The sequence below is a fragment of the Alligator mississippiensis genome, chromosome 4, assembly GCF_030867095.1.
Source record: "Alligator mississippiensis isolate rAllMis1 chromosome 4, rAllMis1, whole genome shotgun sequence".
Classification (NCBI taxonomy): Eukaryota; Metazoa; Chordata; order Crocodylia; family Alligatoridae; genus Alligator; species Alligator mississippiensis.
Window position 1 is genome coordinate 188,582,077 of NC_081827.1, and position 27,922 is coordinate 188,609,998.

Here is a 27,922-nt window from a genome sequence, read left to right on the forward strand (position 1 = left end):
TGTCTGCCCAATAGTCTAGGTTTCTTCCCATCCTATGGGATTTAGGATTCAGTTGAGGATTCCCAATTAATTGCCTTCATTGCCTCATTTGTGAGTTGCCACATTTGTGAGTTAGCGAGTCAGCTTCAAGAAAGAACAATTCGTTATAGAATTAGCTTTTAGAGACGGTTGGATGTATCTGCATGATCTCTGACTCTTCAGAAACCGTTGTATGCTACTAGCTTTGCAACTAAGCCCCTACGCTTAAAGTAGAAGCATGCTACTTACCATCTCCCAGGTCTCCTGCTCTTGTTTCTTTTAATAGTACAGAAGACCCATCAGTCAGTATCTTATTGTCACTCAGAGCCTGGTGCGCATACACTTATCAGCGACAAAGAAGGAAACTGGCTTTTTCATCTGTGTCTGCTACAAAAAGGCCTCATTGTATTTTATTGGGTAAAGGGTGGGGTGCAAACAGAAGAGTGAACGAATTAACACAACAATTTTTATGTATTACTTTAAACATGTGACCCAATTCATAGCTGCACTGAATTTAGACCTAGTGGAAGAAAGTGAGGTGCGTGTAAAACAAAAAAAAAAGAAATCAAAGCCTGTTCTAACCCTGTGAACCCCAAAATCCTGTGCATCCTATTTTGAAAATGTTAGCAATGGAGTAAAATAAAAAGTAACCTTCCTTTAAAAAACAATAAGGTACCCTAACAATAAGGTAAGCAAACCTGAAAGCAAAGTCATATGCCAGCCAGCCAGAGCCAAGTCTAGAACACTTAGTTTGGCACTCAGCAATAATTCTGCACAAGCTTCCCTGACTATTTAGCCTGGATCTTACCTGTCGTACAACTACCAATTATGTGGTGGTTCAGAATGTAGAAAAAAATTTACCTTCAACAGTGACTAGGGGCCTGACCCAGAAGCCACTAAAATAACTGGTGGCTGGTCAGGACCTAGGAACGTAACAACCCCACAGCTCATTCATTCTGTTCAAAGGTAAAAAGTCAGATCATTATCCCATAATAATACTGATTCCTCCCCTGCAAACTGGGTTTTCAGAGCCTAAATGTTTTTGACTTGGTGTTGCAGGGCACCTTGGTGCCCTGCTCCTAGAGAGTGGAAACTACCAGGGAGAGAGAGCAGGACATAACGAGCACAGCTGCAGGTTGCCAGGGCAACTGGAGGCAGCGAATGACTGACACCTGACAGTGGTTAGTTGGCTGTAAGGGGCAAGGCCTGGCCCTTATAAAGCCCAGAGCTGAAGCCAAGCTGGCAGTTCTCTGCCAGCGGCCGGGGAGGCAGGAGATCCTGGAGCTAGGATGCGAGCATTGTGGGAACCGCTCTAGCTGAGTGAAGGAGGGCAGCTCAAAGAGGTTTGATCACCATGGTTTAGCCAGATGGCTTATAGTTATGTTGTAGCCTAGGGGCTTGTGGTTTTGTTGTTGTTTATTACACCGGTGGCTAGGGTGAGGCTATTAGGGGTTGGAGGAGGCTTCATAGGGAGCCCCAGGGGGGTGCGGGCCCCAGCGCCAGTGAGGGGGCAGTATTATTAGGGAGCCCCAGGGCGGGCGCGGCAAGCCCTGAGGAAGGCCTAGTGCTGCAGTAAACCCCGGAGAAGGGCGGTGTACTGCGGTGAACCCTGAGAGAAAGGGGGTAGCAGTGTGGTGAGCTCTGGAGAGCAGGGCTAGCAGTGCGGTTGGGCCTGAAAGACAGGTGGCTTGACGAGAAGTCCCAGAGAGGGTGCAGAAGTCCCCAGGAAAGGGGGCAACATTACAGGGAAGGCCCCAGAGAGGGGCAACATTACAGGGAGCCCCCGAGTGGGCTCGGAGAGCCCAAGAGGGGGGGCAGCATGACAGAGGAGGCCCAAGAGAGCGGGCAGGTGTACACAGGAGGCCCCAGAGAGGGGTGACATCACAGAGAAGGCCCCGAGGGGGCTTGGAGAGCCCAGGAGGGGGCAGCATAACAGAGAAGGCCCGAGAAACGGGCATGAATATAGGCAGAGACACACCAACATCTATTCCATCTGCGAGGCTTGGGGCGTGGTATCGGGGGTGGCTGGAGCCACGTGTAGCTCATAAGGCTAGGGTGCCTGGGAAGCACCCATCATACGAGGAGACCCCTGGTGGGTCCGGGAAAACACGGGGACAGAGGTCCCAGCTAACTGTGCCCAAGGAGACGTGAGGCAGCCTCCCAACTTAACCTAACATCAAAGACGTGGTGGGTAAGAATAGAGGGTGCCCTTGGGCTGATTTGGCACGGAGGAAGGGGCCTCAAGGAGTTCACGGCCCTCCTGTAGGACCCCCCCGTGACACTTGAGCTGTACTTACAGGCACAAAAGAGCTTATGATTTCATTCCAACATCCAAAATCACACCCCCTCTCGCTCCTTCAGAATAAATAAGGGTCCCTCTGCCTTAGGCTGTTAACACTTTTAAATAAAGCTTCTGCCCCACTCCCCCACCAAAAAAAAGATGAAAGAGATCCGTTGCTCCAAAAGTATAGAGCAATATGTGATAGAAAAGCAATTGCGTACACAGTAATGTGATTCCATAAAGTACTTTTCATACATAATTTTTAAAGCATTTTACAAAACAAGGCACTTCTGTTGTCTGCATTTATGGATGGACAAAATTATGCATAAGAGCACAGGAAAGTGATTTGCACAATGCTCTCCATCAGTTCAGTGGCAAGGACAGGAACCAAACCTGGGACTGTGCCAGTACTCAATTAGTCTTTAACATACAACTGATATTGGTGGTCATTTTCAACTTAAGCACCTGACCCAGGGGTGGGCAAAATGTGGCCTGCCAGGCCATTCTATCTGGCCCATGGGGCCCCTAAAAAATTGAGAAAATTAATATTTATCTGCCCTGGGCTGCCTGTCATGTGGCCTTCAATGGCTTGCCAAAACTCAGTAAGTGGCCCTTTGCCCAAAATAATTGCTCACCCCTGTACTAAAGCCTCTGGGTCCCCAGAAAGTACAAAGCTAAGAATAATTCAGACATTTGATGGAAATATTCAGGGATCTGATTAAATAAATATTTTATTTATGTATTTATTTTAGTACATAGTGAAAAGTAACCACACAACAATAAGAGTCACTGAAAGTTACTTTAAGATATTTATATAGTCAATGTAGGGAAAAAGGACATTTTACTTAAAGCCCAACACCTAGAGAATAATGAACTATTCTGTTGGTGTTTTCTTCATTGCTTCTGTGCAATAGCCTTTCTAAATCACATTTGTTTAGTCCATGTTAAGAACATGCAACATTCCAGGTGGAGGGTTCTTTTGTGACTGTGATCTATCTGGATTTCTGTACATACTTGTTCCATTGGAGCTATTGGTAGTTGTGTTCCAGATTATTTGTACATTATCCTGAAGACCTTATCTATATTATCTTTTCCCTTAACATCTCTCCTGTTTACATTAGCAGCAGTATAACACCACCATGGGAGCACTTCTCTAGACCTGACATTGTTATTGTATCACAGTGCTGTCAAATCCCACTCGCTATGGGCATTTATATATGTGCACCAGGGAAGGGGGGAGGAGGGAGCAGAGCTGCTTTAATTAGAGCGACTCCAAGAACCACTCTTATTAAAGCACCTGGAGCATTATGTGTGCCAGTGTCCCCATGCTGAAAAATGGCAGCAGGCACCTCCTAGATCCTGTTATAGATTCATAGATGTTAGGGTCGGAAGGGACCTCAATAGATCATCGAGTCCGACCCCCTGCATAAGCAGGAAAGAGTGCTGGGTCTAGATGACCCCAGCTAGATACTCATCTAACCTCCTCTTGAAGACCCCCAGGGTAGGGGAGAGCACCACCTCCCTTGGGAGCCCGTTCCAGACCTTGGCCACTCTGACTGTGAAGAAGTTCTTCCTAATGACCCATCTAAATCTGCTCTCTGCTAGCTTGTGGCCATTGTTTCTTGTAACCCCCGGGGGCGCCTTGGTGAATAAATACTCACCAATTCCTTTCTGTGCCCCTGTGATGAATTTATAGGCAGCCACAAGGTTGCCTCTCAACCTTCTCTTGCAGAGGCTGAAAAGGTCCAGTTTCTCTAGTCTCTCCTCGTAGGGCTTGGTCTGCAGGCCCTTAACCATACGAGTGGCCCTTCTCTGGACCCTCTCCAGGTTATCCGCATCCTTCTTAAAGTGTGGCACCCAGAATTGCACGCAGTACTCCAACTGCGGTCTGACCAGCGCCCGATAGAGGGGAAGTATCACCTCCTTGGACCTATTCGTCATGCATCTGCTGATGCACGATAAAGTGCCATTGGCTTTTTTGATGGCTTCGTCACACTGCCAACTCATGTTCATCTTGGAGTCCACTAGGACTCCAAGATCCCTTTCCACCTCTGTGCCACCCAGCAGGTCATTCCCTAGGCTGTAGGTGTGCTGGACATTTTTCCTCCCTAGGTGCAGCACTTTGCATTTCTCCTTGTTGAACTGCATTCTGTTGTTTTCTGCCCACTTGTCCAACCTGTCCAGGTCTGCCTGCAGCTGTTCCCTGCCCTCCGGCGTGTCCACATCTCCCCATAGCTTTGTGTCATATAGTGAGAGAGTTATAGTGAGAGAGTTCCTAAAACAAAATAGTGTAGACGTAGCTTTCCCACGCACGGACTTGTAAGTATTGTTAATGTCTTTCCAGAGCCAGCACAGATGGTAGAAACTGAACATGTCAGTGTGCATCTGCAATGGAGTATTATCTTCCTAATCAGCTACAAACTAAAACGCTAACATCAGCTCCTGGGGTATTTTTCTCTTCCATTTTAAAGCAAGACTGCCTTAACAGCAGGATTTACAAGAAGCAGGGATAATGGAGCCAAATAGAGAATTTATATTGGGCTTTGATAGGTTCTTTGGCCTGCGGAAGAAAGAAAATATCTACCCAGGTTGAATTACTATGACTGAGAAAAATATACTGTATTTCTTGCCTGCCAAGTTCTGTTGTCCATTTATATCCTGTTCTCAAGTGAATACAAATATCCTTGACAGTCAAGTATTGTGCAATTCCTGCCAAATGCTCTCAAATATTAAAATACCACTTACTAAAAGCATGCCCAATATTCTTGTCAGAATTATGAGATCATAGATAACTACTATATTTTACAATTCCATTAATGCATATAGAGGATCAATTAGCAGAATAAGTTATCAGCTCTGCTATTAAAGTAAGAGTAACCTCGTTTAATTTTTGGGGAAATTAAGTTTTCCCAAAACCCAAGACATTTTATGTGGGAACTGCACTAAGATTAACTAACCTCTGCTTTAATCAATGTGTGTGGTGAGATTGAAGCAGCAGTTTCACTGTTAAGTGCACTCTCACATTGCATCTCATCTATAACAAGATCACCTGAAAGAGATGTTTTAAGTTCCAGATTCCTTTTGAGGTTTTCTTTACTGTCCTCATATTCTATTTTCCCTACCTTTTTATGTACAAGTTGACAATGATATTAGGAATCAAGAGAACATTATGGCTCATGGCAATAGGATAAGGAGCATTTTTCCCTGTAGGTTCCATTCAAATCTAAAGTCAGCAAAGGGCAGTGCACAAAGGTTTTTGGGTGAGCTATATGAAATGGGATGGTGAGCTGGCTGAGCTGTTCGCCACACCATGAAAATCTCATCAACTTAAGGCATTGCATAATGATATAAAATGGCTCTTCAGCAGCCCTCAGAACTCTTTGACAATAATTAAAACACAAAGCCAATTTAAAAATATATACAATTTCCCCTGCAAACAAATCCAAACTGAAATACTCTTTCCTTCCAAATAGCTTCCCTATTCCAGAACAAAGCATTTGGGACTGATGTTAATCATATGATTTACAGCTCCTGTATGGTATTTAGCTGCTACAGGGGTGAAAGCAGGGTAAGACCCGTCATATGCGAACAAACACCCCCTTTCTCTAGTCTTTGTCTTTGTTTACTAACTGAACATTTTTAGGCTGGGAATCTCTCTTGCTCCGTGTAATAGAATAGCTGGCACAATAGGGCCTTGATCTCAGTTACGGCCTCTAGGGTCTGTTGTAAAAATTAAAAATCAATGCACAAAGACTGTGTTGCCTTAGACATGTCTGTACAAATATTCCTGCCAGAGGCGTGAAATGTTCTGTCCCTGAGTTAATTTCTTACTAGGCCTCCTTAGGTGCGTCCAGATGAGTGCAGACATTTGTTTCCCCAGGGACAAGTAGTAGCAGTACGCCTTGTGCCACTGCTACTTGTCTCTGGGGAACTCCTGTGCCACGCACACTCTGGCATGCGGGAGGTTACTCTGGGTGGGTTAGGGAAGTCTGGGGCCAGCAACTGTGCTAGCCCCAGCAGGCTTACGCAGGGTCCTGTGGGCTTCCCCAGGTTGCAGCTGCAGCAGAAAGCCTGACTAGCAGCTGGAGCATGGCTCCAGCCAGCCAGTTTTGGATGGTGCATGCTGCTGCCACATGTGCCACCCCACTTTTTTTCAGCATCAGTTTTTTTTTTTGACCCTGGGATCTACTCATCTGGACGCAGCCCTTTGGGCCACATCATTGCTTCAGGACAGAGCCACACAGATTACTTGGCAAGGCATAAATCCCTGTGCTCTATGCCTATGTTTTTCTGCTTTGGTAGGGTAAAGGGGCAGCTAATGACTTATGCCTCTGAGGAATGGGAAGAATGTCTCAAGGTGAGAGAGGCAGACAAAACTCTTGGGGCAGAGGCAGTATCTTTTATTAGACCAACTAGATAGTTGCAAAAAAAAGATGGCTTGTTAAGAAAGAGGTGGCATTAGCCATCTGACCTGAGATTAATTAGATGCTGCTGAGATGATGGGTTGATACCAGGGATCAAGTAGTAGCTGGCAGGCCATCAGGTCTTCAGCTAAAAGTCCAGGACGTTAGTCAGTGAAAGAATGAGACCTGCAGGGATTTGGAGGAGTGGTCTGTTGTTGATCAGGCTTCAGGATTTAGAAGAGTGTTTCCTAGCTCACTGAGGAAATATATGCTCTGTATATATGAACTTTCTGAAAAAGCAGGCTCTGATGTATGCATTTGATTTGTGTGGGACTGTTTTGGTCTTGAAAAAATGAACCTAGTCCTTTAAGGCAAAGGCACATTCTGCTGCTGTTTAGAATTTTAGCTAGTTTAGTTAGTTTTAAAATACAATCGTGATTAGTAGTGCGATTAAAAAAATTAATTGCAATTAATCACAATTTTAATAGCACAGCTAAACATTCAAAATTATGCACAGAAAAGCTCAAAATTATGCAAAACTATGCAGGTACTTTGTATGGTTGGGGTCTGGGTGTGAGGTGTGTGCATGCGCAGGGAATTTGTGAAGGTGTGGGGGCTGTGGGTGTGTGTGAAGTTTGAAGCCGGGAGAAAGCGGTTGCCCGCAGGGGGGTCTGGAGCCTGAGGAGGGGGGACCTGGCAGGATGCCCAATCTGAGTGGGGTCTCCATGAAGCTGTCTCAGGCCTGGGGCACACCCCCAGCCCAAGTTCGGCCCCAGGGACGGTGGGCTTACCCTGTCCTTACCCAGCGGCCGCAGGCGGTCCAGGCTGGGGGCAGGTTCTCTGGCCCTGGCCCCGGCCTGAACTTCCCTGTTTATTTGTGGGGAGGTATGTGACATAACTCAAATATGCAGAAGCAGAGGAATTATTGCTATAGAGTGCATACAGAAATGTGTAATCTGTGAGAGAAACTAAATCAGTGCACATGGAAAAATGAAGGGGACAGAGTATCTATATTCTCAGTTACCTGCACCTATGGTTTCCTTGTAATAATTTATAAGGAAATCTCAGGTTGTAGAGAATAAGCATTTAGACTGAAAGAACAACTTAGGTGTTAGATAAATAGGTCAAATGCAAAGTCAGATGGGGAAAGGTGAGACTCCTCCTTCATATGGTTCAATTTCAGACAGTGTTTACAATCTGTACTGTAATCTGCAGTTTTCTTCAATAAAGACATTTTCACGTGATATTATTAAAAAATATCCTTCCAGACACCACTATTTGACATAGGCATTGGACATGGAGTGAATGACAAGTTCAGAAATCCTTGCATACAATATTAATGTCATTAGTACAGTTAATATTAATACTGTCATTGGTTATGAAGTGAATGACTTTTTTATATGTAATCTTTTGAAAACTTGCAGGGCATAACATCTTAATTTTATCTCAGCCATAAGGTTTGATTGGTTTCAGAAAGTCCATAGGAATTATATACAATGTTTTACTTAGTTCCAGTAGAACAGGGGTGGACAAACTGTGGCCTGTGGGCTGGATGCAGCCTGCCAGGCCATTCTATCTGGCCCGTGGGGCCCCTAAAACATTTAGAAAATTAATATATATCTGCTTCTGGCTGCCTGTCATGCGGCCCTCGATGGCTTGCCAAAACTCAGTAAGTGGTGCTCCGCCCGATATAATTGCCCACCCCTGCAATAGAATGACATCATTTCTGTTTCATATGCAGCACAGGGGATGAGACTTGCACAAATGGATTATAAACAGCAATGAGAGAGAGGAAGAGCCTAATTAAGAAATGAAATAATATAACAACATTGGGATTTTAAATCTAACTCATTTGGAGTCTATTTTCCTGAACTAAAATGTGAGAAAGACCCTGTAAAATTATGCAAAAATTGATTCTGTACTGTCAAGAGAAAGTAGAATTGCAGATTTTCAAAATCAATACCATCACATGGCTTTGTTTCAGACTCTTCCTGTCCCATTTTCAGAACACAGCTTTGCTAGGCACTAAAAGCCCAATGAATGCTATGAAAACCAGCTTTGTTCTGCATGTGTTCTGTATTTGTCAACTCCTTTCCTTTGCCCGTCCAGAAATAGCAAGTAGGAAAGATCTTGGGGGTTTTGTGTTTGCTTGCTGATATTTACATAGTAACTTAGCAAAACAGCCATGTTTATAGTGAAATACCACTTTGTTGCAATATAGTTAAGTTTCCTCTGCCAAATTTTACTCTTCTACAGCATTCAAGCAATGCATGCTCTTAAACAAATGGTTTTAGACCTGGAATGAGTGTTTACAGAGATTTTTGTTTAAAAACAGATTTAATATCCATGGTGGCATAACTATTGCCAACATAATTTGTGCCAAATGACTCATCTAGCTGGCCTGATGCCCCCCTGAATTAGAATTCAGACTTCAAAATGAGAGTGAGGCCAATAATGAATGTATTTTGTATTTATCTGGCCCTTGAACTTATATAGAATAGTCTTGTGCTTGTCTGAAGCTTGCAATCATGTGCCTTGAGGAACAGTTTATTAACTAAGGTATTTCAGTTGCTCCAATTAAGCAGCAGAAGGGTTTTTTTAGAGGTTATATTTAAAGAAAAAGTTTTTGCTCTCTCCAGGCTGTGAAGGGACACTAGTCTGACTTTACCACATAGTATCTATGATACTAAACTTAAAAAAATTGGCAGAGAGTATCTTAGCTAAAAGTTGCTTTTAGCAAGGGTCTTTGCTGCTGTTTCTTTTTTACAGCACTTTGAATCCTTTTCTGTTGTGTATTTTTTATGCTTCTCTACAAATGGCCCTTGTGGCCTCATTCAAATTTGGACCTCACTGTAGTGGGTTCTCAGGTTATATAATACCAAAATCTTTATTTTCCTGGGCCAGCTTGCCCCACAGGACACAACATCAACCATAAACCCATGAACCAACAAATGCATGAACCATAAAGGGTTCACCCTCTCTTCCTCAACCCTGAAAGAGTTTTCTGGCTTATTGCTACAGCCTTCCCCTTCTCTCCAGCTCTATTCCCTAGGAGCTTTTAACTTCTTCCAGGCCAGCCAATTATCTTCCTCAGCTGGCCCAGTTCTAAGCAGGCCTGCAATCATTTGCTCACTGCCTGCAGCTGGGCTGCAGCTCCTGAGCCATTCAGCCTGCTACACACCAATTTACAGCTCCCACCCACTGGAAAAGAAAGTTCATATTGTTGGCTGCTTGGATTGTAATGGAGGCCAGTTGCCACATATTACCTACAACCCAGGCTAAGCGCTATATTGCAATGTGAAGGTGATAGACATCACAGCCAATTACTCTTAAAGGGAAACAGCATTTATAATTTCTGCCAATGGGACAGAAAACAAACTACTTGCACATGCATGGTGATGTTAAAGCAACTGTGACAGGGTAACCTAAAAAACCTGCATCTCCAAGTCCTTTGGTTCAGGAAGGTGCTTAGATATCTTAGTAATCATGTTAAGATTACTTAGATATCTTAGTAATCATGTTAAGATTACTGAGATACCTAAGTATCTAAGAGGTAAAATTAAGTAAATGCTGGAATCAGGGCTTAAATTATCTCACAGAGGCAGTATCTATCTTACATTATCTCACAGTGACACAAGGGGCAACAGGTACACCAGCCCCAGGTTCTGACCCCATGGGGGGAGAAGGTGGAGGGCAAAAAAAATACAAGCAGCTGAACTACTGGACCAGCCACTGTCATGATCCCGGCAGCACAGCGACCCTGCTCTGCCCATGCACTGCTGCACCCACTGTGCTCAGGTGTCATGTTACCCTTCTGCACAGAGGAGTCAAATGGTTAGAGTCAACCCATTAGGCTAAACAGGTACAAATGGTCAAATTAAGTGTTAATATGAGCTATATACAGCCAAATAGAAGAGAATCCTGAGCAGAACAACAACAATAAAACACTGATGCCCAACTTTCCAGTCCTGTAGGCCAGATGTCCTGTGGACTGATGCTGTATAGATTCTGCATGGGGCCTGACCTCTATATGGCTGGGAGGCAGTGTCCAGCAGCGGGGACAGCTTACCTAGCAAGGTGGAGATTGAGACATGTCCTGATCTCCATATGGCTGAGAGGCAGCTGCCTGGCAGCCAGGACAACTCTCCCTGCCCTGCGGAGATCAGGACAGGTCCCAATCTCCACATGGCTGACAGGCAGCAGTCCTGTCAAGCGGGGACAGTTCTTCCTGCCCCCTGTGACCTTTTGTTGGCTAGGTTGGAGCAATTTGCTTCCAATAAGCATCAACATGTGTATCTACAAGTATTAGAAAGTGGTGCATTAGACTAATCTACTGCACAGTAATTGCTATGCACATGTAGACGATGATGCTTTACTATGCATTTGCTTAGTTTAATGCATAGTAAAGCATCTTGTGTAGATGCACCTAGGGAGGGTGATGAACCACGGGAACAATCCCAAGCAAAGTAGTGGATTTTCCATCTCTTGGTATCTTCATATTGACTAGGAGCAGTTTTGAAATTTGTGCTGTAGTAAGATGCAAACCACTGGGAACCTGGGGGTAATCGAGTGAAAATTTGGGAGGTTTTGATATGCTAAGAGATCAGCTTCGATATTGAATAGTCCATTTTGGTCTTTGCCATTGATTTCAGTGAGCATAAGATCAACTCTTGCTAGCTTTATTCAGGTCAACACTTTCACATTCTGTATTCAGTTTTAACTTAACAACTCCAAACCTAAATATTTTGCCAGCAGAGACTTGTTGTTATCATGGTGGCACTTGGGTACTAATAGGTGATAATATAAGAACATAGATGAATAGATTAAATAGTAGTTGCAACTGAATTTTTTCAGCTTCAGCAAGATCAGTTGTTGCTGAAGAGATTTGAATCTCTTTTCAAGCTTAGTTGCTCTGCTAAAAGGGTTTGTTTTGAAAATTGTAAATGACAGGCAAAAAGCAGCTGCAAGTGAATGAATTCACTTTATTCACCATTAAAAAAGCAAGCAAACAAGCAGAGGCAGCAGTATTTGATATATCTGTTAACTAGATAAATTCAGAGAGGCAACAATAGAAGCATTATACTGAAATGTAACAGAAACATATCACAGCACATTTCCTAGGAAATCAAGAGTAACAGTGGTGTCCAGTGCACTTATGGAAATAGCCTTGTTTTCATTTAAAACCTATGTAGAATTGCAACCTGTCTTTCCATAATACTCCATTACTACCTGCTACAAAGGAAGGCAAAAACCCCCACAATCCATACCAATCTGACCATGGGGTCAAAATTCCTTCCTGATACCAAATATAGTGATCGGTCTGACCTGGAGCAGAGGGACAAGTCCCCCTAGCCAGGAACCTCTGGGTTTAAGTCCCAGCAGGAGCTTTGGCACACCCCAGGCAAAATCCCCAGCCTTGGCTGCAGCCAACACCCAGAGCCTCTGAGGAAGGCTTAAAAAAAACGCCTGATACATGTACAATCTGCTGTGCACAACCTTGAAGCAGGGATTATCTTTTTCTTTTGGGTTTGAACAGTATCTAGTATAACAAGGTCCTATTCCTCAACTAGGGATGCTAGGCATTACTTCAATATAAACAAACTCATTAAAAATTGTAGCAATTTTCTGTTGCAGGGTTTGTCAACTGGGGGTATATGTACCCCCAGGGTACTTGGGAAGGCCCTAGGGGGTATGCGCGGGCAGGTGGGGACAGAGTGCCACCACCCTGCGCCACCACCTCCAAGGAACAGGGACGGGGTGGGGCAAGGGCAGCAACACCCCTCTGTGGGCCGCACAGGCGCCTCCCAGCCGGCCGGCCAGACACAGAAGCAGGGGAGAGGGAAAGCTCATGCAGCAGAGCTCCGCCACCCCCCCCCCCCCGCTTTACATCTGGCTGCTGGGGGTACACCCATTAAAACAGGTTGAAAACCCCTGTTCTGTTGTATTCACAGCATTGAAAAAGGAAGTAATGAATTCTCCTCTCCAGGAAGGGAAGGTTTTGGGTGACTTGTGGTTCTTAATATTTCGATTTCTCTTCCAGCATAGAGAATGATAAGAGAGAAAATTATACACAGGGTTACTAGACCCATCTGTGTTGGCAAGTGGTCTTCCCTGTTGACATCCTGGCCAGGTAACCCCCATAGGTTTTCATGTATTTGGAAGCAGGGTCTTCATGCCTGGCAAGGAAGGGGACTGTGCTCCATATTTATGCCCTCCATATATTTTTGCTCCATATATTTTTGCCATGTTCCATACTGGTGAACTTTTCTAAGTCCTAAATCCATTGAATGTGATAAAATAGTCCATGATACAATAGTACAGTGCCCACTCTCGAAGTGAAAGAGTGAACAGGTAAATGATGAGTGGCCTGGGTCATATTAGGGGAAAGTAATCTTCTCTAAGCTTTAAGGGAGATCTTCTGAGAAGAAAAAAATTGGTTTACTAGTAAAGTTGTCTTTGGAGAAAATATGTTAACAGGTTAGATCAAGTTATTTCACATCCAGGAATTGTCACTAGTCGGACTTTATTAACAGAGTACAAAATAAGATGGGAAATGGGAAAGAGTCTCCTATACCTTCTATATAACTATGTGTGCATAAAGGATAGTTTCTGTTTAATTAGTTACTATTTCCTGTCAACAATATATCAGGTTAGGACTGCCCTGCGTGATCTTTGTTGGCTGATGCCATGATGTCCACCCTACTTGGCTTTTCTAGTGTATGAGGATTTGCTGATGAGTTTATTTCATGGAGCACATGCCCTTCTGGCTTAGAGTACAGAGGCTGTGCCTCAGGAAAAATAATTGTGATAGGTCTGTATGAAGCCAATGTTTTTCCAATGCTGCAACTACAAAATTGAGAATGAAAAAATATTCCGTCGACTGGCAGACAGAGATGTCGTCAGTTCTAAACAATGGTGATATAGTGCATCTCTAAAATATGTAACCACAAATTAAGCTGTCCAGGCCCTGGCATCTTCAGCTATACCAGTTCATCAGACTAAATGATGCAGTAGTGAGTGTCAGAGCAAGCACCACAATCTGCCTCATCACACGCATACCTGGATCTCAACCCAGTCAACCATTGTAGGAAGAATCTCACAGGTTGTGGCATAAGGCATGTTTGGAGATGAAACCTGGTATTTCAGCTGCACTGGAAAACTGGTATCCTTCCTCTACAAGGATGTGTAATAGTCCACACAAAAAGATTCTTCACTCCCTTTGGTAGACAGCTGGATGAAAGAGGATGGCTGGTCTACAATGTAGATTGAACCCTCAAGACAGGCTTGGTGATCTCCACAGCAATAGATCCATTCAAACAGGGGAACAAATGCCATGCCTTCTCTAAGAGTCGTTCAGCTTTGATCAGCAAGGTTCTGTAGGTGACATGACCTGGAGGTGCCACAGATTGGTGGGGAGAGGAGAGATTTGGGGTTAAGTATTGGTTTTGAATAGACTGTAAACATCTCCCAGACTGTCTGTCATGAGGCCTTTGGTTCAAGGGGCTCAGATAACGTGAAGGGGGAGATTTTCATGTTGTTTGGGAATGTATGCATGTTTGAAGCAAATGAAATGCCATGCACACTTGCTCCTTCTCTCCTTGGACCAGGAGCAGGCATTTAAGGTTTTCCATGTCTTGCTAATCTCATCCTGCTGACCCAGTAATAAACATGTTTGTTCTTGTCAAACTGATAGGGCAATTAACATCTGCTGTACAGCTCATCCATAACAGAACATTCTTCTTAACTTTGCAGTTAGACTAACAAAAGGAAACTCAAGGGAACAGGTTGAGCCAGAAACTGCTTTTAACTAATTTTTGCAACTGACTCTGTTTCTAGTTGATGACATCTCTTTAATATAAATAAAAGATGTCCAGAAAGCACTTTTTTTCTTGGTTCCTTGGAAGACAGAGATTTTGCTAATGCCATGCAAGTAGGAGTGTATGAAGCTTGGCACCCTGCCCTTGTGCAGCTGGGTAGTAACAATGGGCAATGGCTATTCTAAATTTAACAGCCCACAAGTGAAAGGGAGTGAGAAAACATGCATATAGGATTAAGTGAAATTGTCAGTCACCCTTTTACTTTGTTCTTCACACAGGGTGCTTTTACTCTCTTCCAAGCTAGCATTACATATTTGGGACTCTAGCTAGGGATTAGGAATATAAAACAGGAAGGGACCTTGTGGGTAATCCAACACAGTATCTTGTTATTGCAGGCAATCATGTTACATAATTCCTTTAATAAATATATCAAGCTCAACCTTAAAATCAGTTAGGTTTCTTGTATCCATTACTCCAGCTGGAAGGCCGTTGGACAGTTTCAGTCTTCTGATGGTTAGAAACCTTCTGCCAGTTCTCCAACTACATTTATTAATGGCCAGTTTACAAGAATTTATGCTTGTATCAATATTCTTCTTTATCTTAAATAATTCTTTTCCTTTTCTAACTTATAGAGTACAATCAAATCCCCTTCCAGCCTTTGTTTTGCCAGGCTAAACACATCTGATGGGCTCTCTCTTTCTCTGGTCATCCTAATAGGCCTTTTCTGCACCTGATCCAGTTTGATTTCATATTTCTTGAACCTGGGTGAGCAAATTGTACATGCTATTCCTGATGAGGTTTTGCCGATGCTTGTTCAATGGAATTAATGCTTCCTTATTGGTACTGGACTACTTCTGATACATCCTAGAATCTTATTTGTTTTTTTATGGCCATATCACATGGGTAGCTCATAATTATCCCTTGGCTAAGGCATCCATATACTTCTTCCCTGTCATTTTCAAATGAGAAACTCTCAAAATTTGTTATCCTAAATGCTTGACTTGGGGTTTGAGAGGTTAAGTTTCATTCTGTTTTTATTTCCCCAGTCCTAAAGGTCATCCAGTTCTTCCTGTGTGATATTCTGATGTATATTAACAATGACTTTGAATTTTATGTTGACAGCAAATTTCACCAGTGCACCCCTGCATCTTTGATCCATGCCATTAATGAAAATATTAAATGAGATTAGTGCCAAGACTAATTTTTGATGCATTCTACTAATAATCTGTTTGCATTCCCTTTTTTCCCTCCCTCCAGTTCTTTGCCCACCTTATCGGTCTTTTATGCACTTCTATCTTCTCCAGCTTTGCTAAATACTTCTCCATGTAGCACAGTAACAAATCCAAAAAGATTGGAACTGCCTTATTCCCCTTGCCTAGAAATTAATCTCTTATCAAAATAAGATATCAGGTTAGTATAGTATGATCTACCTTTGGATCAAACATCTTCCCTTATGTTTAGACGTGTTCAGTAAGATGAAGTAACAAATACTGCAGTCACCTGAATACAACACATTGAGATCAAGTTAAATTTTTACATTGAAAACAGTCAGTTTTTGGGTATGTTTTCATTGATAATTAGTAAAATGCTTTAACTAGAAAGTAGTTATTCATACATACTTAACTGAGAGGAGTTCTGAGAGGAGATAGGACAAAAGAAAGAAGGGAAGCTAGTGACAGGTAAATGGTAAGTAAGAGAGAGGTAATAACTCACAAAGGTCAATTTGCCTAGGCATCCAAATGCTTCTCCAAACTCATTTGAATTTATTTTCATTTAAAATCTTTTTGACAAAGTCTTTCATAAAAGACTGATACAGCAATGGCTTCACTGCTTCTGGTTTAGAAAATAGCCTACTCAATGCTGTGCAGCTTGCCAGAGGGTGCGGCTCTAGAGCATTAAAAGTTTACCATATAGACACGGCCTAAGATGGATGGAATCAGTCTGCAGAGAGTCTTTCTCAGGGGTTGTTTTTTTTTCTGGCTGGCAAAAGCAGAAAGCTCAGAGATTAATTAAGTGTATGTATGGTTTTGTATATATATATATGTTTGTAAATACAAAGGAATGTATGGGTACATGTATAGAACAACCTTTTCAAATGAAAAAAGAAAGAAAAGTAGTTTGAGTTTGAATTTTGGGTACAGGTCTAGCTGTTGTCTTAATCTGAACCCACTGACATACCTAAAATATCTCATTTTAATTTTAATGCTCCTCAGTCTGAAGAATGTCCCATAGTATAACATGTCTACAAACTCAATACTGCTGTTAGAGAGAACCAGTAATAACTATTCCAAAAGGAATATGCTTTTACTTATAGTCCTAAACATCCTGTCACAGACAAACAGCAAATACATTCTATTATGGCTAGCTAAATCCTTCTCCTTATTTTTTTTTAAACAATATGAATTGAGAACATTCTTGTTAGGAATTTTTTAGGGTTTTTTAAAAGCTGATCGTCCACTTTTTCTTACAACAGAGCTTTCTTTCTTTGGTACCAGTGTATCAGTTAGCAGCTCCCACAGCAAACTGATGTGGGATAACAACTTGCTGAATGCACCCTTGTGAGCATTGCTACTTATTCCAGGAAATCAGGTCCAAGAATCAGCTGCCTCCTTCCCACCCCCGCCCCCTCTTCAGGTTCTCATTGGCTGCTGTCCTTCTGCAGAAGCACTGCATCTTAGTGAATGGATCTCCCCACCCCCACAGATGAAATAAGAAGTCTCCCCTTGCTGTCTTAGATCACATTGCTCTGACTCCAGCCCAGTCTACAGGGAAGGAAGGTAAGTAGCAGAAATAACACTAAAAATGCTTAGAAAAAAAAATGTTTGTACTTACTGGGGGAGGGGTTTCCATGCCAATCCAGATATTGAAACAGGATTGCTTTTTTTTTTTCTTGAACTCACTTTTGAATCCAGAGCTGTTGGGAATTCATCAACCCAAGTACTTGAAAGAAAAGCCAAAACATAGTTAGGACACACATTTCATAAGTTTGTGAAACCCACAAATTTTTCTAACTATAAGGTAGCAATATAGTCAAGCTGTGCATTGCAGAGCATTCCCATTATAACATAGGAAAGGAATAAATGAAGAACAAGCATTCTCACTTATGTGGCTGAGACCAATTCACCTACAGTAAAATGTTACAGCTCCTCAGGCAGCTCATGTAACTTGATATAGCTCCATCCAAGTCAACAGAGTGGTGCTGATAAATACCAACAAGGATCTGTGAGCCACAAGACTTTTTACGTGAACATAAAGGTTGCTTCTTATATTTCAAATCAAACCCTTCTGTTTAACCTAAAAATATTACAAAACTTTTTGGACCATATATTCTACAGTGTTCCCCTTTATGTTAAAATCTTTCTCTCAAAGTCAGTCACAGATTTTTCATCATCTATGTAAAATTTGTAAGCAAACTTACAATTTAATATTCATGTGATTTCAGTATAGAAGAAGAGGGCTCATTTATATTTTGTATCTAAAATATTAAATAGTCTATTAGAAGCAAGCGCAGAAAAAAGAGATTAGTGTATTTGCTCATATTACTCCTCATGAAAATAGAAGAGCTTGCCTGATCTATTGCGGATTGCTCACTTGGAATACTGTCATTCAGTGATTAGCTAATAAAGATAGATACAACTGCATCTTAGAAAGAAAAGGATGTGACAGATGGAAGCTTGAGAATAAAGATGATTAAAACTTATTCTTTTTATGTTTGGTTCATAATGCTTTGCAAACCCAAAAGCATGCAGGCTAAGAATTATAGCAAACCAGCTGAGCCAAGCTGAAGACTTGTTGATACCGGTAATAAAGAACCATGACAATACACAAGATTATTCAACATTTTCACACATGCACATGGGTGTGCACGCGCACACACACACACACACACACACACACACACACACACTATAGTGCAGTTTAATTGGTGAGACAAGTTTTTGTGACTTGAGATACTTCTGTGCTATTTCCCACAGAAGGAATGTAGAGTTTGGCTAAGACAATGGTCACACTGTACTACCTTGAAATCCAAACTAAAGAAATGTTGGTTTAGGAAGCTGGACCAAAGTCAGGAAACAGATACTGTTTTGGAAATATACATTATTATCACACATTGAAAGCATTTTCTTCATATGTTAACTGTAGGGAAATCAGAATCTTACTGTGACTAAAGTGAGGTATTGGACAGGGAAATAATGTCAGTCAGTCATTTTTAGTCTTCTCCGCAGACAACTTGTAGTCCACAAAACAGTCTGGGTGGCAAACAGAAAGGTGGCTGTTCTCATGGCATTTCTTGTCTCTAAATTTAAATACCATTAAAAAAAACTTGAAGCTCAAAACCTATTAAATATTTCGCTGTATTTGCAGTAGTTGCCACAAGAATGGTCATGAGTGGGTAGCGGGAAGGGAGGTGTGCTGTGTGATTCTAAGGAAGTGAAAATGTAGCCCCAAGGACAACCTTGTTAAACCATAGTCTTTGTGAGAATGATTGAGAATCACCAGAATCTTATTGCAAACATTTATAGTGGGGTTTCTTGGATTAATAGACATACTCTCTAGAACAGGAGCTACATTGATATCTATCTGTCACCCAGCCATGCATTTGGTCCAATAAAAGATATCACTCACAAAAATCCTTGCCTCTTGTATAAATTCTCAATTATTATGGCTACAACATCACTTCAGCTCCACCCTTGAAATCTAGCAGTTTGTCAGTTGCAAGCAGAGTTAGCTTTGAGGGTAGGTGACATGGGAGATTGCCCAAGGCGCCATGGTCAGGAGGGTGCCGCACACACATACAGCAGTGCTCTACCCCCATCCCACCTCACTGGTTTCTGCCCCCTCCCCACCTGCAGCTGCTGCTCAGGATAAGCCGGGCTGGGTAGTGTTGGCAGTTGCAGGAGCACGTTCTCTGCTCCCCATGATGGGGCTGGGGAGATGCACGCAGTGCTGGGGACTGAACTAGGGACAAGGCCACCTGCCCAGGCAGCCATGCTCCCCCCTTCCTTTCCTGCTTCCCACCCCACCTGGCTGGGGCTGCTGTGCAGCTGTGCCGGCAATGTCATGATCGCTTTTGGCCTCAGCAGCAGCTTGATATGGGCACTCGGGCAGCAGTGGCCTGAGCTGACAGCTGGTAGATGGCTGCAGCATGGTGGCCAGGGACAGGGATAAACTGGGGACAGGTCCACTGAGCAGTTGCACTCCCCTAGCCCCTTCACCCCTCCCCTCTGCTGCTCTACCTCACCACCTGCCTCTGCCTGTAGCATCACCACTGACTTGGTGGGGAAGCTTGGTGGGGTTGCCATTTTCCTTAAGGCTGGCTCTGGTTGCAAGTAGCTTTATTGACACACTGTTTCTCAATAAATGTTTTTTGCTAGATCCTAGATCTGGTCGGATCTTTCCTTCTGCCTCAGCTGATACAAATCGTTATATCTCCATTATGACTGAGGATCTGCCCCAAGACATCTGGGAGAATTGCTTTCCCTGTCACTGGTTATAGCTTTCTTGCTCTTATTTATTTATAGTACTCTTCCAAGCACGGTACAGAACTTATGCTCATATTTTGGGACAGCCTGGGAACTCTTAAGGCTAATAGCAAATATTCCTCTTCTGTTCTTACTTCAGCTGAAAGAATGAAGATTAGCAACAAGACATTCTGTGTTGTCGCTTTATTTTGTTTTGTTTTTTAATGTTGGAACTGACATCTGCCCCCTTTGGTTATTTACTCAGTAACATTCCCCTTGGTTTTGTTAGTGAAATCTATGTTAAAACTACTGAAAAAGCAGATCATTTAGTATTGGTGGATATTTTCAGATACAAAATAGTTTTATACTGAGTTCATTTTAGAAATATACAAATGGTATACAAAGATATCAACCTCAAGCAAGGTTTAAGGGTGATAATAATAATAATTTATTTATTTATTAGATATATATTCTACCCTCCCCAAAGAAGGCTTAGGGTGGCTTACAATAAAAGGCAAAGCAAATGACCTAATTTTAGTCTACCTCCATTGAAAATCAGTGTCTTTATATATGGCCTGCTGATCATTAAATTTTTTCCCCATTATTTTCTGGAATGTTGATCTCAAGTATGATCTAAGTCCAGTCACATCTGTTGGCATCTTGGAAACTGACTTCAGTGAGCTTGGATCTCATCATCACTGAATAGCACTGTCAAGGGGTTTATTGCTGCATTCAGAAAGCAGGAAAAAAATTTTTAAAACAGGTGTAAACTAATTTATTTTCCCCTTCTTTATCTTTAGGAAGGCCACACAGTTAAAATGTCTGATCTGGAAAAGGCCATGATTGCCATCATTGAAGCTTTTCACCAGTATTCAGGAAAAGAGGGAGACAAACACAAGCTGAAGAAATCTGAATTAAAAGAGCTCATTAACAATGAACTCCCTCATTTTTTAGGCGTGAGTATTCTCTTTTGAACAAAGAATTGCCCTTTTCCCTGTTGTGAATCAAATGTCAAGATGCCTGATGGCACTGCCATGCTGAATATGTTTGCAGTGGCCTTTCTCAGCTCCCATGATGTTTGCTAAAATATCTCTGGGTAGTAGGCCGTTTCCCCTGGAGATGGGAACAGTACATATACTCAGGCTGTGACTGAAAAAAGGACTTAGTGCAGTGGGCTGGTTCCAGTATTTTAGTCTTTTGTACTATGTTGTGTTTCCTGGGAGTAGGAAAGAGACCCTGTAATTCTTACTGGATACCTATGGGATGGGCAATAAAGAGAGGATACCTCATTAAAAAAGCAGTGTGTTTTCCCTGTGGAAGCCATTTGTATCTCTTTCATGACTATTAATCTATTTTAGGTATTTCCAAGGCACTTGGCACTGGTAGGCCAGATAGTGAGCCTTGATAAGTACATCCAGAGGAAGGCACAAGAAATCAGTCTCCATTCCTGCAGCTGAAGTAGGAATGGGGACCAGAAATTACTCCTGAGTGCCCCAAAGGTTACCATTGTTCAACATTAGCCTGGTGCAGAGTATTTCTCTGCCATTCTTCACCTATTAGGAAGCTTAGGATGAGACTGTGCAGCTGGGTGAGATGAGGAGATTTAGGATGAGAGTGGTGCAAGTCTACATTGCCCCAGCTCAGGTGTGCCATTTAGTCCTTTGTATCTAAGGACTGTGATGGTAGGTGGTTATGGAAGAGGAGAGAGGACAAAGGCACTCACAAAAATACACATACTGCTGTTGCTCAAAGTATGTATTTATAAATGCAGGAGCCTCATTTGTGAGCTCAGAATGTTACTTTGTTCCTTGCAAAGGAACACTTCAGAGAGCGGGATTGAAATCTGGCTCAGCAAACATTGCCTTTTGATCCATTCTGAGATTACCTTAAAAAGCTTGATATATTTGGAGTCAAAACTGATCCTAGAGATATTTCTTTATTTTTTGGATTATTACAGTAGCTTCTAGAAGATCCAGCCAAGATCAGGACCCCTGTTTCTGACAAAGCTGCTGAAGTTCAGTGAGACTAAGTATACTGGTACAAGTAGATACTGAGTCCCTGTTTCTGGCCTGAAGAGCTTGCAGTCTACATTAACAACATAAAGGCAGGAATTATTATTGTACACATATCATGGATGGAGACCTGAGACATAGAGATTACCTCTTCAATTACCTCTTCAAGATGGTGTGGGAAGTCAGTATGGCAGAACCAGGAACTAAACATAAATTCTGAGTCCCAGTTTAATGCTTGAATCAAAGACTACAATTGTTCCCCTTTGCTGGTTTTTATTAACCTCCAAAGATTTCTGACAAAGCTGCTGAAGTTCAATGAGACTAAGTATACTGGTACACCCAAGCTGCACAAAGAAGCATTGGACTTGTCCAGCCACTAGTATTTATATGTACAAATGCTTCTTTTGTTCAACAGAAAGTCTGTAATGTTTTTGCTTCCCTGTTCCTGGGCCAGTTCCCAGCACAAATTAGAGCATCTTGACAGGTGTTCCAATTTGTACCGACTCCCAGAAGCCCTACAGGGAAGTTTCAGCTCTTGGGCATTGCCATGGTTAAGGGATACTCTGGCCCTGCTCCCTGTGCTGAGGGCTGAAGTGGGAACTGCTACAATGACTTTATACCAGGCAGTTATTTCTCTTATGTGGGAACGGCCTCTACAGGCCAGTTTAGCTAGCTAAAAAGCAGCATTGTATTGGGTCTAGTCCCCTGCTGCTATAGGCAGCTGTATTTTATACTGCTATTCATAAACTGTTCATACTCTTCCTTAACTCTACATAGATTACATAGGTGTAGTATCTCCAGATCAGGGCTAGGAAAGCGTGTACTGGCAGTGTCCATGTTGTAGGTAATACTGGATAGCACAGTATTACCAAGCAGTAGTAAATAGCTAAATAGTCAGGTGTACTGCAGGGGTGTAACTGAAGGCATTTATGTATGATCTTTTGTAAGACTCTTGGTAAGATGCTCCAAAACTCAACTGGAAAATTAGAAGGACAAGGAAAATACCCTCGGATTTTGAAATCAAGTCACTGTTAAAAACTGAAAGCAGCAAGGAAGTTTTCTGACCCACAGCAGGGAAAATTAAAAGGTGCTGCATGTTTCCCAAGTTAGTTTCCTTTTTTGGAAGAAACTTTAAAAGTTTTCAGATTTAAGAAAATACATTTTAAGTGGATGTGACTTCCAGACTTCATTCACAGCAGTGGTTCTCAACCTTTTCAAACCAAGACACCCCTTGGAAAATGCCAGCTCTTAGTTTTCACTTGATCTTTGACTACAGAAAAATAATAGGGTAATTCTTTTGTTGTTGCAAAGAACTGAGAAAGATCACAGCAGGTCTGAACACTTTTAACATTATAGATTCCTGTTTAAAATCTCTGAGTTTATCTTGTGAATGATGTTTGCATTCCTAACAATGCTAACATTGAGTGGCACCCTAAGGCACCCTTGAAAGGATCTCAAGGCACCCAAGAGTACCCCAGCATCCTGGCAGAGAGTCACTGATCTAGAGATTTGACAAAAGCTCAAGACCAGAGGTAGTTTTTTTTGGATGGTATATTCTTGTAGTAAAAATACTCTGATGGAGGGGGACTTGGTACTAACTATGTCAGGACCAAATCATATTCTATGTATCTACAGTTACACCCACTCTGTATTTTTCTGCCTTCTGTTTGAGCTAATTTTTCCTTAAGGCAGCTCTCTTCTCATACTGAGTTACAGCCAGATTCTTGTGTGCATGTTGATCACTTACGAAGGAAACAAGCTTCTTTTTTGCTGTTACAAAGTTTCCAGTCAGATTACCTTTAAATGCCCACCTTAATCCATTAATGGAAAAACAAACAGGTCAGTGGTGTTATGTGTTCATTATCACAGTAAACAACTCATGTTTGGTTACTAGTTCATGTGGGACTCTGGTAACAGGGAGACTTATAAAAGCAATCATGGATCCTTGCCAGCGCTTGGAAACCAGCATGAGCAAGCACTGGAAACATGTCTAAATTAAAGAAAGGAAAATACTTTATATGTGTTAGAATAAACATTTAATAAAGAAGCCAGACACCACAGTCAGTTCCATTGGAAACCTACTGGGTAATGTGTATGCTGTAGTGTATTTTAGTTCCATTTGAAAAAAAAAAAAAAACAGGTTACCAACTGGGTCATCTAAATCTTATTTACAACCCTATCCTTCACCACTTTTAACTAGTTTTCTTTATTTTGACTAGGAAATCAAGGATCAGGAGACAGTGGACAAAGTGATGGAGACGCTGGATTGTGACGGTGATGCAGAATGTGACTTCCAGGAATTTGTAGCTTTCATTGCTATGGTCACCTCAGCTTGTCATGAATTCTTTGAACATGAGTGAATCATCAGAGAAGCAGCCAATAACTTACTGTGTGCTATGTAAAGATAAAAGGGAGAAACAATGTGAATTCTAATTCAAAGAGCCTGAGAGAGCTTAGGGGCTACTAGGATTTAAAGTCTGCTAGGCCTAAGTAGCTTATTAAGTTAAGTATGCTTTATGAATGGAAACATGTATGTCTCTTTAAAGATTGTTTGCTGATGCCAGCCTAGCTCTCATACAGTATTTGTATGCCTTGCCTATAACTAGAATGCATAGCATCCTCCTGCTATATGGCTAGATAGGTGCACAGCTTCAGAGGCAACTAGTTAGATCCTCCAAAGTGTCCACATTTTATTGTAAAAGCAAGAAAAAGGAGATCAACTGGTAGGTGATATAAAGGAACTGGAGAACATAAGTCTGATCCAAAATCCATTGAACAGAATGAAAATACTCCAATGGACTTCAATTAGCTCTGCATCAGGAACAATGTATAATACTAATAAAGTCAAGATAGTAAGTACTACACTGAATAGCTACACAACATTTTTATGAACACTTTTATTTCTTAGGAGCTTATTTACCCATAGGAGCTTATTTACCCATACCAATGTTTTATAAAATGCACACTATACTATGTAACATGCTGGATTTGATATCTTATTCTTACAGCCTCCTTTTTAACTGCCTGTAGAATTAGGAGCTAAAGCAATTCCAGCTTATAGACGTATTGTAATAATGAGGTAGCTAGAAAAATAAAGCCTAGGAATGAAGATACATGTGGACATCTTTTTCAGCATAAAGGTAGGGGTAAAGGAAGGATATATTCAAGTGATGACATTATGTTCACAAAAAGGCAGACCCAACATATAGAATACATATATTATAAACAAAACAATGAAAAAGTCACTTACGTTATTTAGACCACAAGACATTTGGGCACCTGTATGTGAGACGGACCTCTGCTCTGATGCATGCTAATTAGTATGCATTGGAGCAGACTTGATCAATAGAGTCTGCTGCGAGACTGCTGGAGCATGCTAATTAGTGCACTCCAACAGTCTTCGCGTCACAGGTATTCAGCATCCCCACGTTTCAAAATTGCAGCAGCAGCACTTTAACTAAAGCTCAAATGCCGCGGGTGCTTTAATTAGAGCAAGCTCTCAGAGCCGCTCTAATTAAAGCACTCCCCTCTCCACCTCAGAGTACATGTGTAGATGCCCCTTGTGTCTTGAACTTAATGGAAAATGTGCCTTTCTGTCAAACATTATGTTTTTATATATACCTTACTTAGTTACACCCAATCATCGAGAAGAAACCATTTATTATTATTATTTTTTTTTTTTTATGCTATCTTTATAGCTACCATAAGGAATTTCATGTTAATGATGGGTCTTTTATCCCTGACAGAGATTTAAAGCTGTAATATCCTTTACCTGCTGTAACTCTTCTTACAAAAATATATTCCATTGAATCTGTTTGGCCAGAATAAGATGAAAATCTCTGTGGACTATCAAAGAGTACTGAGTTTAAATGAACTTTTACTAACTTCATGTAGGATATAAGCAAATTTAGCTCACAAAAACTGGCTACAATTTACCCTTTTCCATTGCTCAACAGTGAGTCAACATTATCCTCAAATTTTGGACTAATGAATACTGAGCAGCAAATTTAAAAAATAAAAGTTGGCAGTGTCAGTTTGAGTTAGCTGGGTCTACGCTGTCTGGACTGTATAGGGCCTTCATTTTCAATCTAGTGTATGTATATGATTTCTGGGATATGTTTATAGATAATCCTAAAGTTTTGTGTATAAATATAAAGAATGAACACAGAGATGGTCATTTATAAATAATTTTAAATTTTATAATTTAAACACTTTCATTTTCATTTAATTTCATTTTACACAATGTCTTAAGTTTTACAAAAAGGAAAGATAACTCTTTCTAGAGCTCCTTCTTTCAACTGTGGAAAAAGAATCATCTAGTAACATCTTTGTAAGAAAGGTACAACCCTGTGTTCAGATTCAGATTAAACAAACAGACTTACCAAAATATTATGACAACATTTTAATTTCTTTAGAAAAACACCTTTTGAAGTTAAAGCATTTACACCATTATATTTTTCTCATCTTCAGAAGTACTTGGCCCTATATTTTATCAGTTCTTTGTACTGTATGTGTAATTCCCCATTCTATAACCAAATCTGTGCTGGTGGACCTAGTGTTAAGGTACTTTATCATTCCAACAGTTTGAAGTGAAACATCAAAGGGAACTAGTGCTTATCCCATGGTTTTTCTTGGCTCCATTTACAGGGACAGTGGGCTCATTCTCTAGCCAGGGCTTGGCATAATGATGCAGAGAGCTCAGGACAGCAATGAGGCAGGGAAAGGCCTCATTGTCTACTCTGCTGTGCATTGCAGGTCTTCATAGATTGTCTCATGTTAGCCATTTCTTGTGCCTCTTTGGAAAAAGATGGGATGGACAGGAAGCTGATCTGTTCTGCTCTAGATGCATGTTCTTTTATCTACTACTTACCAAAGAGCAGCTGGACAAGCCTCCACCAATCTTTCCATTCAATATTGTTTTAACAGGACAAGCATAATGCTTAACAGAGAGTGCACTGGCCAACCTTTGCTGCAAAGGTTGATGTGACCTACATGAGGTCTGACTATTTTAATCCAACCTCTAGGATTCTTAGGCAGGTGCATTAAATCAACTGTGAATGGCAGTATTCACCTTCCATATACCTGGTACATGCAAACACGGTAGGCAAGCTGGGAGTAGAGAGGATGCAGTACTTGAGCCAGGCATCTGGCTTGGGTTTTACTAGGATGAATCTCAATTAGGAGTTTGATTAAGATGAGCTGACCAAGGCAAGCAAATAAACCCAACAGGCAATGTTCTTGAGTTCTGCTGCCCTGAAAAGAGAGAAAAAACACCACTAGGGACATCTCTGTTTCTACTGGGACCCAAAGCAATGCCTGGCCAAGGCCCACTCAGCCAGCAGCATAACTAGGAATGGGTGGGAGGAGCATCTCCCCCAGTCACCAACTTAAGAGGGGTACCAAAACTACCTACCAGCCTTGGGGAGTCTGCACCCCAACAGCATACCCATGCCAGGAACTCTAAAACAGTCCCTGGATGCTGTAGCTTTAAGAACAACCAGTGGAGCAGGCACAGCATGCATAGAAGCAGTATCTGCTCAGCCAGGACTGTTTAGGAGTTCCCAGCATAGGCAAGGCTACTGCTGCCCCCTCCCCTCAGACCCATGCACCCTGCCCCCCCACTCCTGGGTCCCATGCTTCTCACGCCTACTCTGAACCTATACACAGCTCATCCCCTGGCTCCTGAAACCAGGTACACCCCCCACCTCCTCTACAAGGTTTGCCCCAGGTACGAACTCTGCTTTGCTTGTTATGCCACCATGATCAACTCAGCACTGAGCTAGCAGAACATTCACTGCAGATGAGGGAAGAGTGGGCAAGCCTGTACAAGGTCTTGAAAAACTTAGTGGTGGCCTTACACTGCTCCTCTTGAAGAAATAAGTGTTGGGGCATGCCAAGTGGGAGTACCCAGGAAGCCCTAACAATTGTT

The 27,922-nt window shown here is 41.9% G+C and overlaps 2 protein-coding genes across 3 annotated transcripts in view; both read left to right on the top strand.

The window, feature by feature from the left end:
- Positions 1-17,271, top strand: part of LOC102564174 (zinc finger protein 239-like) — a 29,290-nt gene extending 12,019 nt beyond the window's left edge. Inside the window, exon 3 of the mRNA XM_019492188.2 lies at positions 17,182-17,271. The gene's annotated coding sequence lies outside the window, so the exon portion shown is untranslated. The remainder of the gene's footprint in view (positions 1-17,181) is intronic.
- On the top strand, positions 1,266-26,380 carry S100B (S100 calcium binding protein B). 2 transcript variants are annotated; one of them, XM_059727203.1, is made up of 3 exons: positions 1,266-1,361; positions 20,782-20,937; positions 24,213-26,380. In XM_059727203.1, the coding sequence occupies exons 2-3, from the start codon at positions 20,800-20,802 to the stop codon at positions 24,351-24,353; spliced, it is 279 nt and encodes a 92-aa protein (XP_059583186.1). In that variant the 5' UTR covers positions 1,266-1,361; positions 20,782-20,799; the 3' UTR covers positions 24,354-26,380. The 2 variants fall into 2 exon arrangements, with proteins under 2 accessions (XP_059583186.1, XP_019347737.1); XM_019492192.2 differs by lacking the exon at positions 1,266-1,361 and adding an exon at positions 17,209-17,296.
- Positions 26,381-27,922: the final 1,542 nt, after the last annotated feature.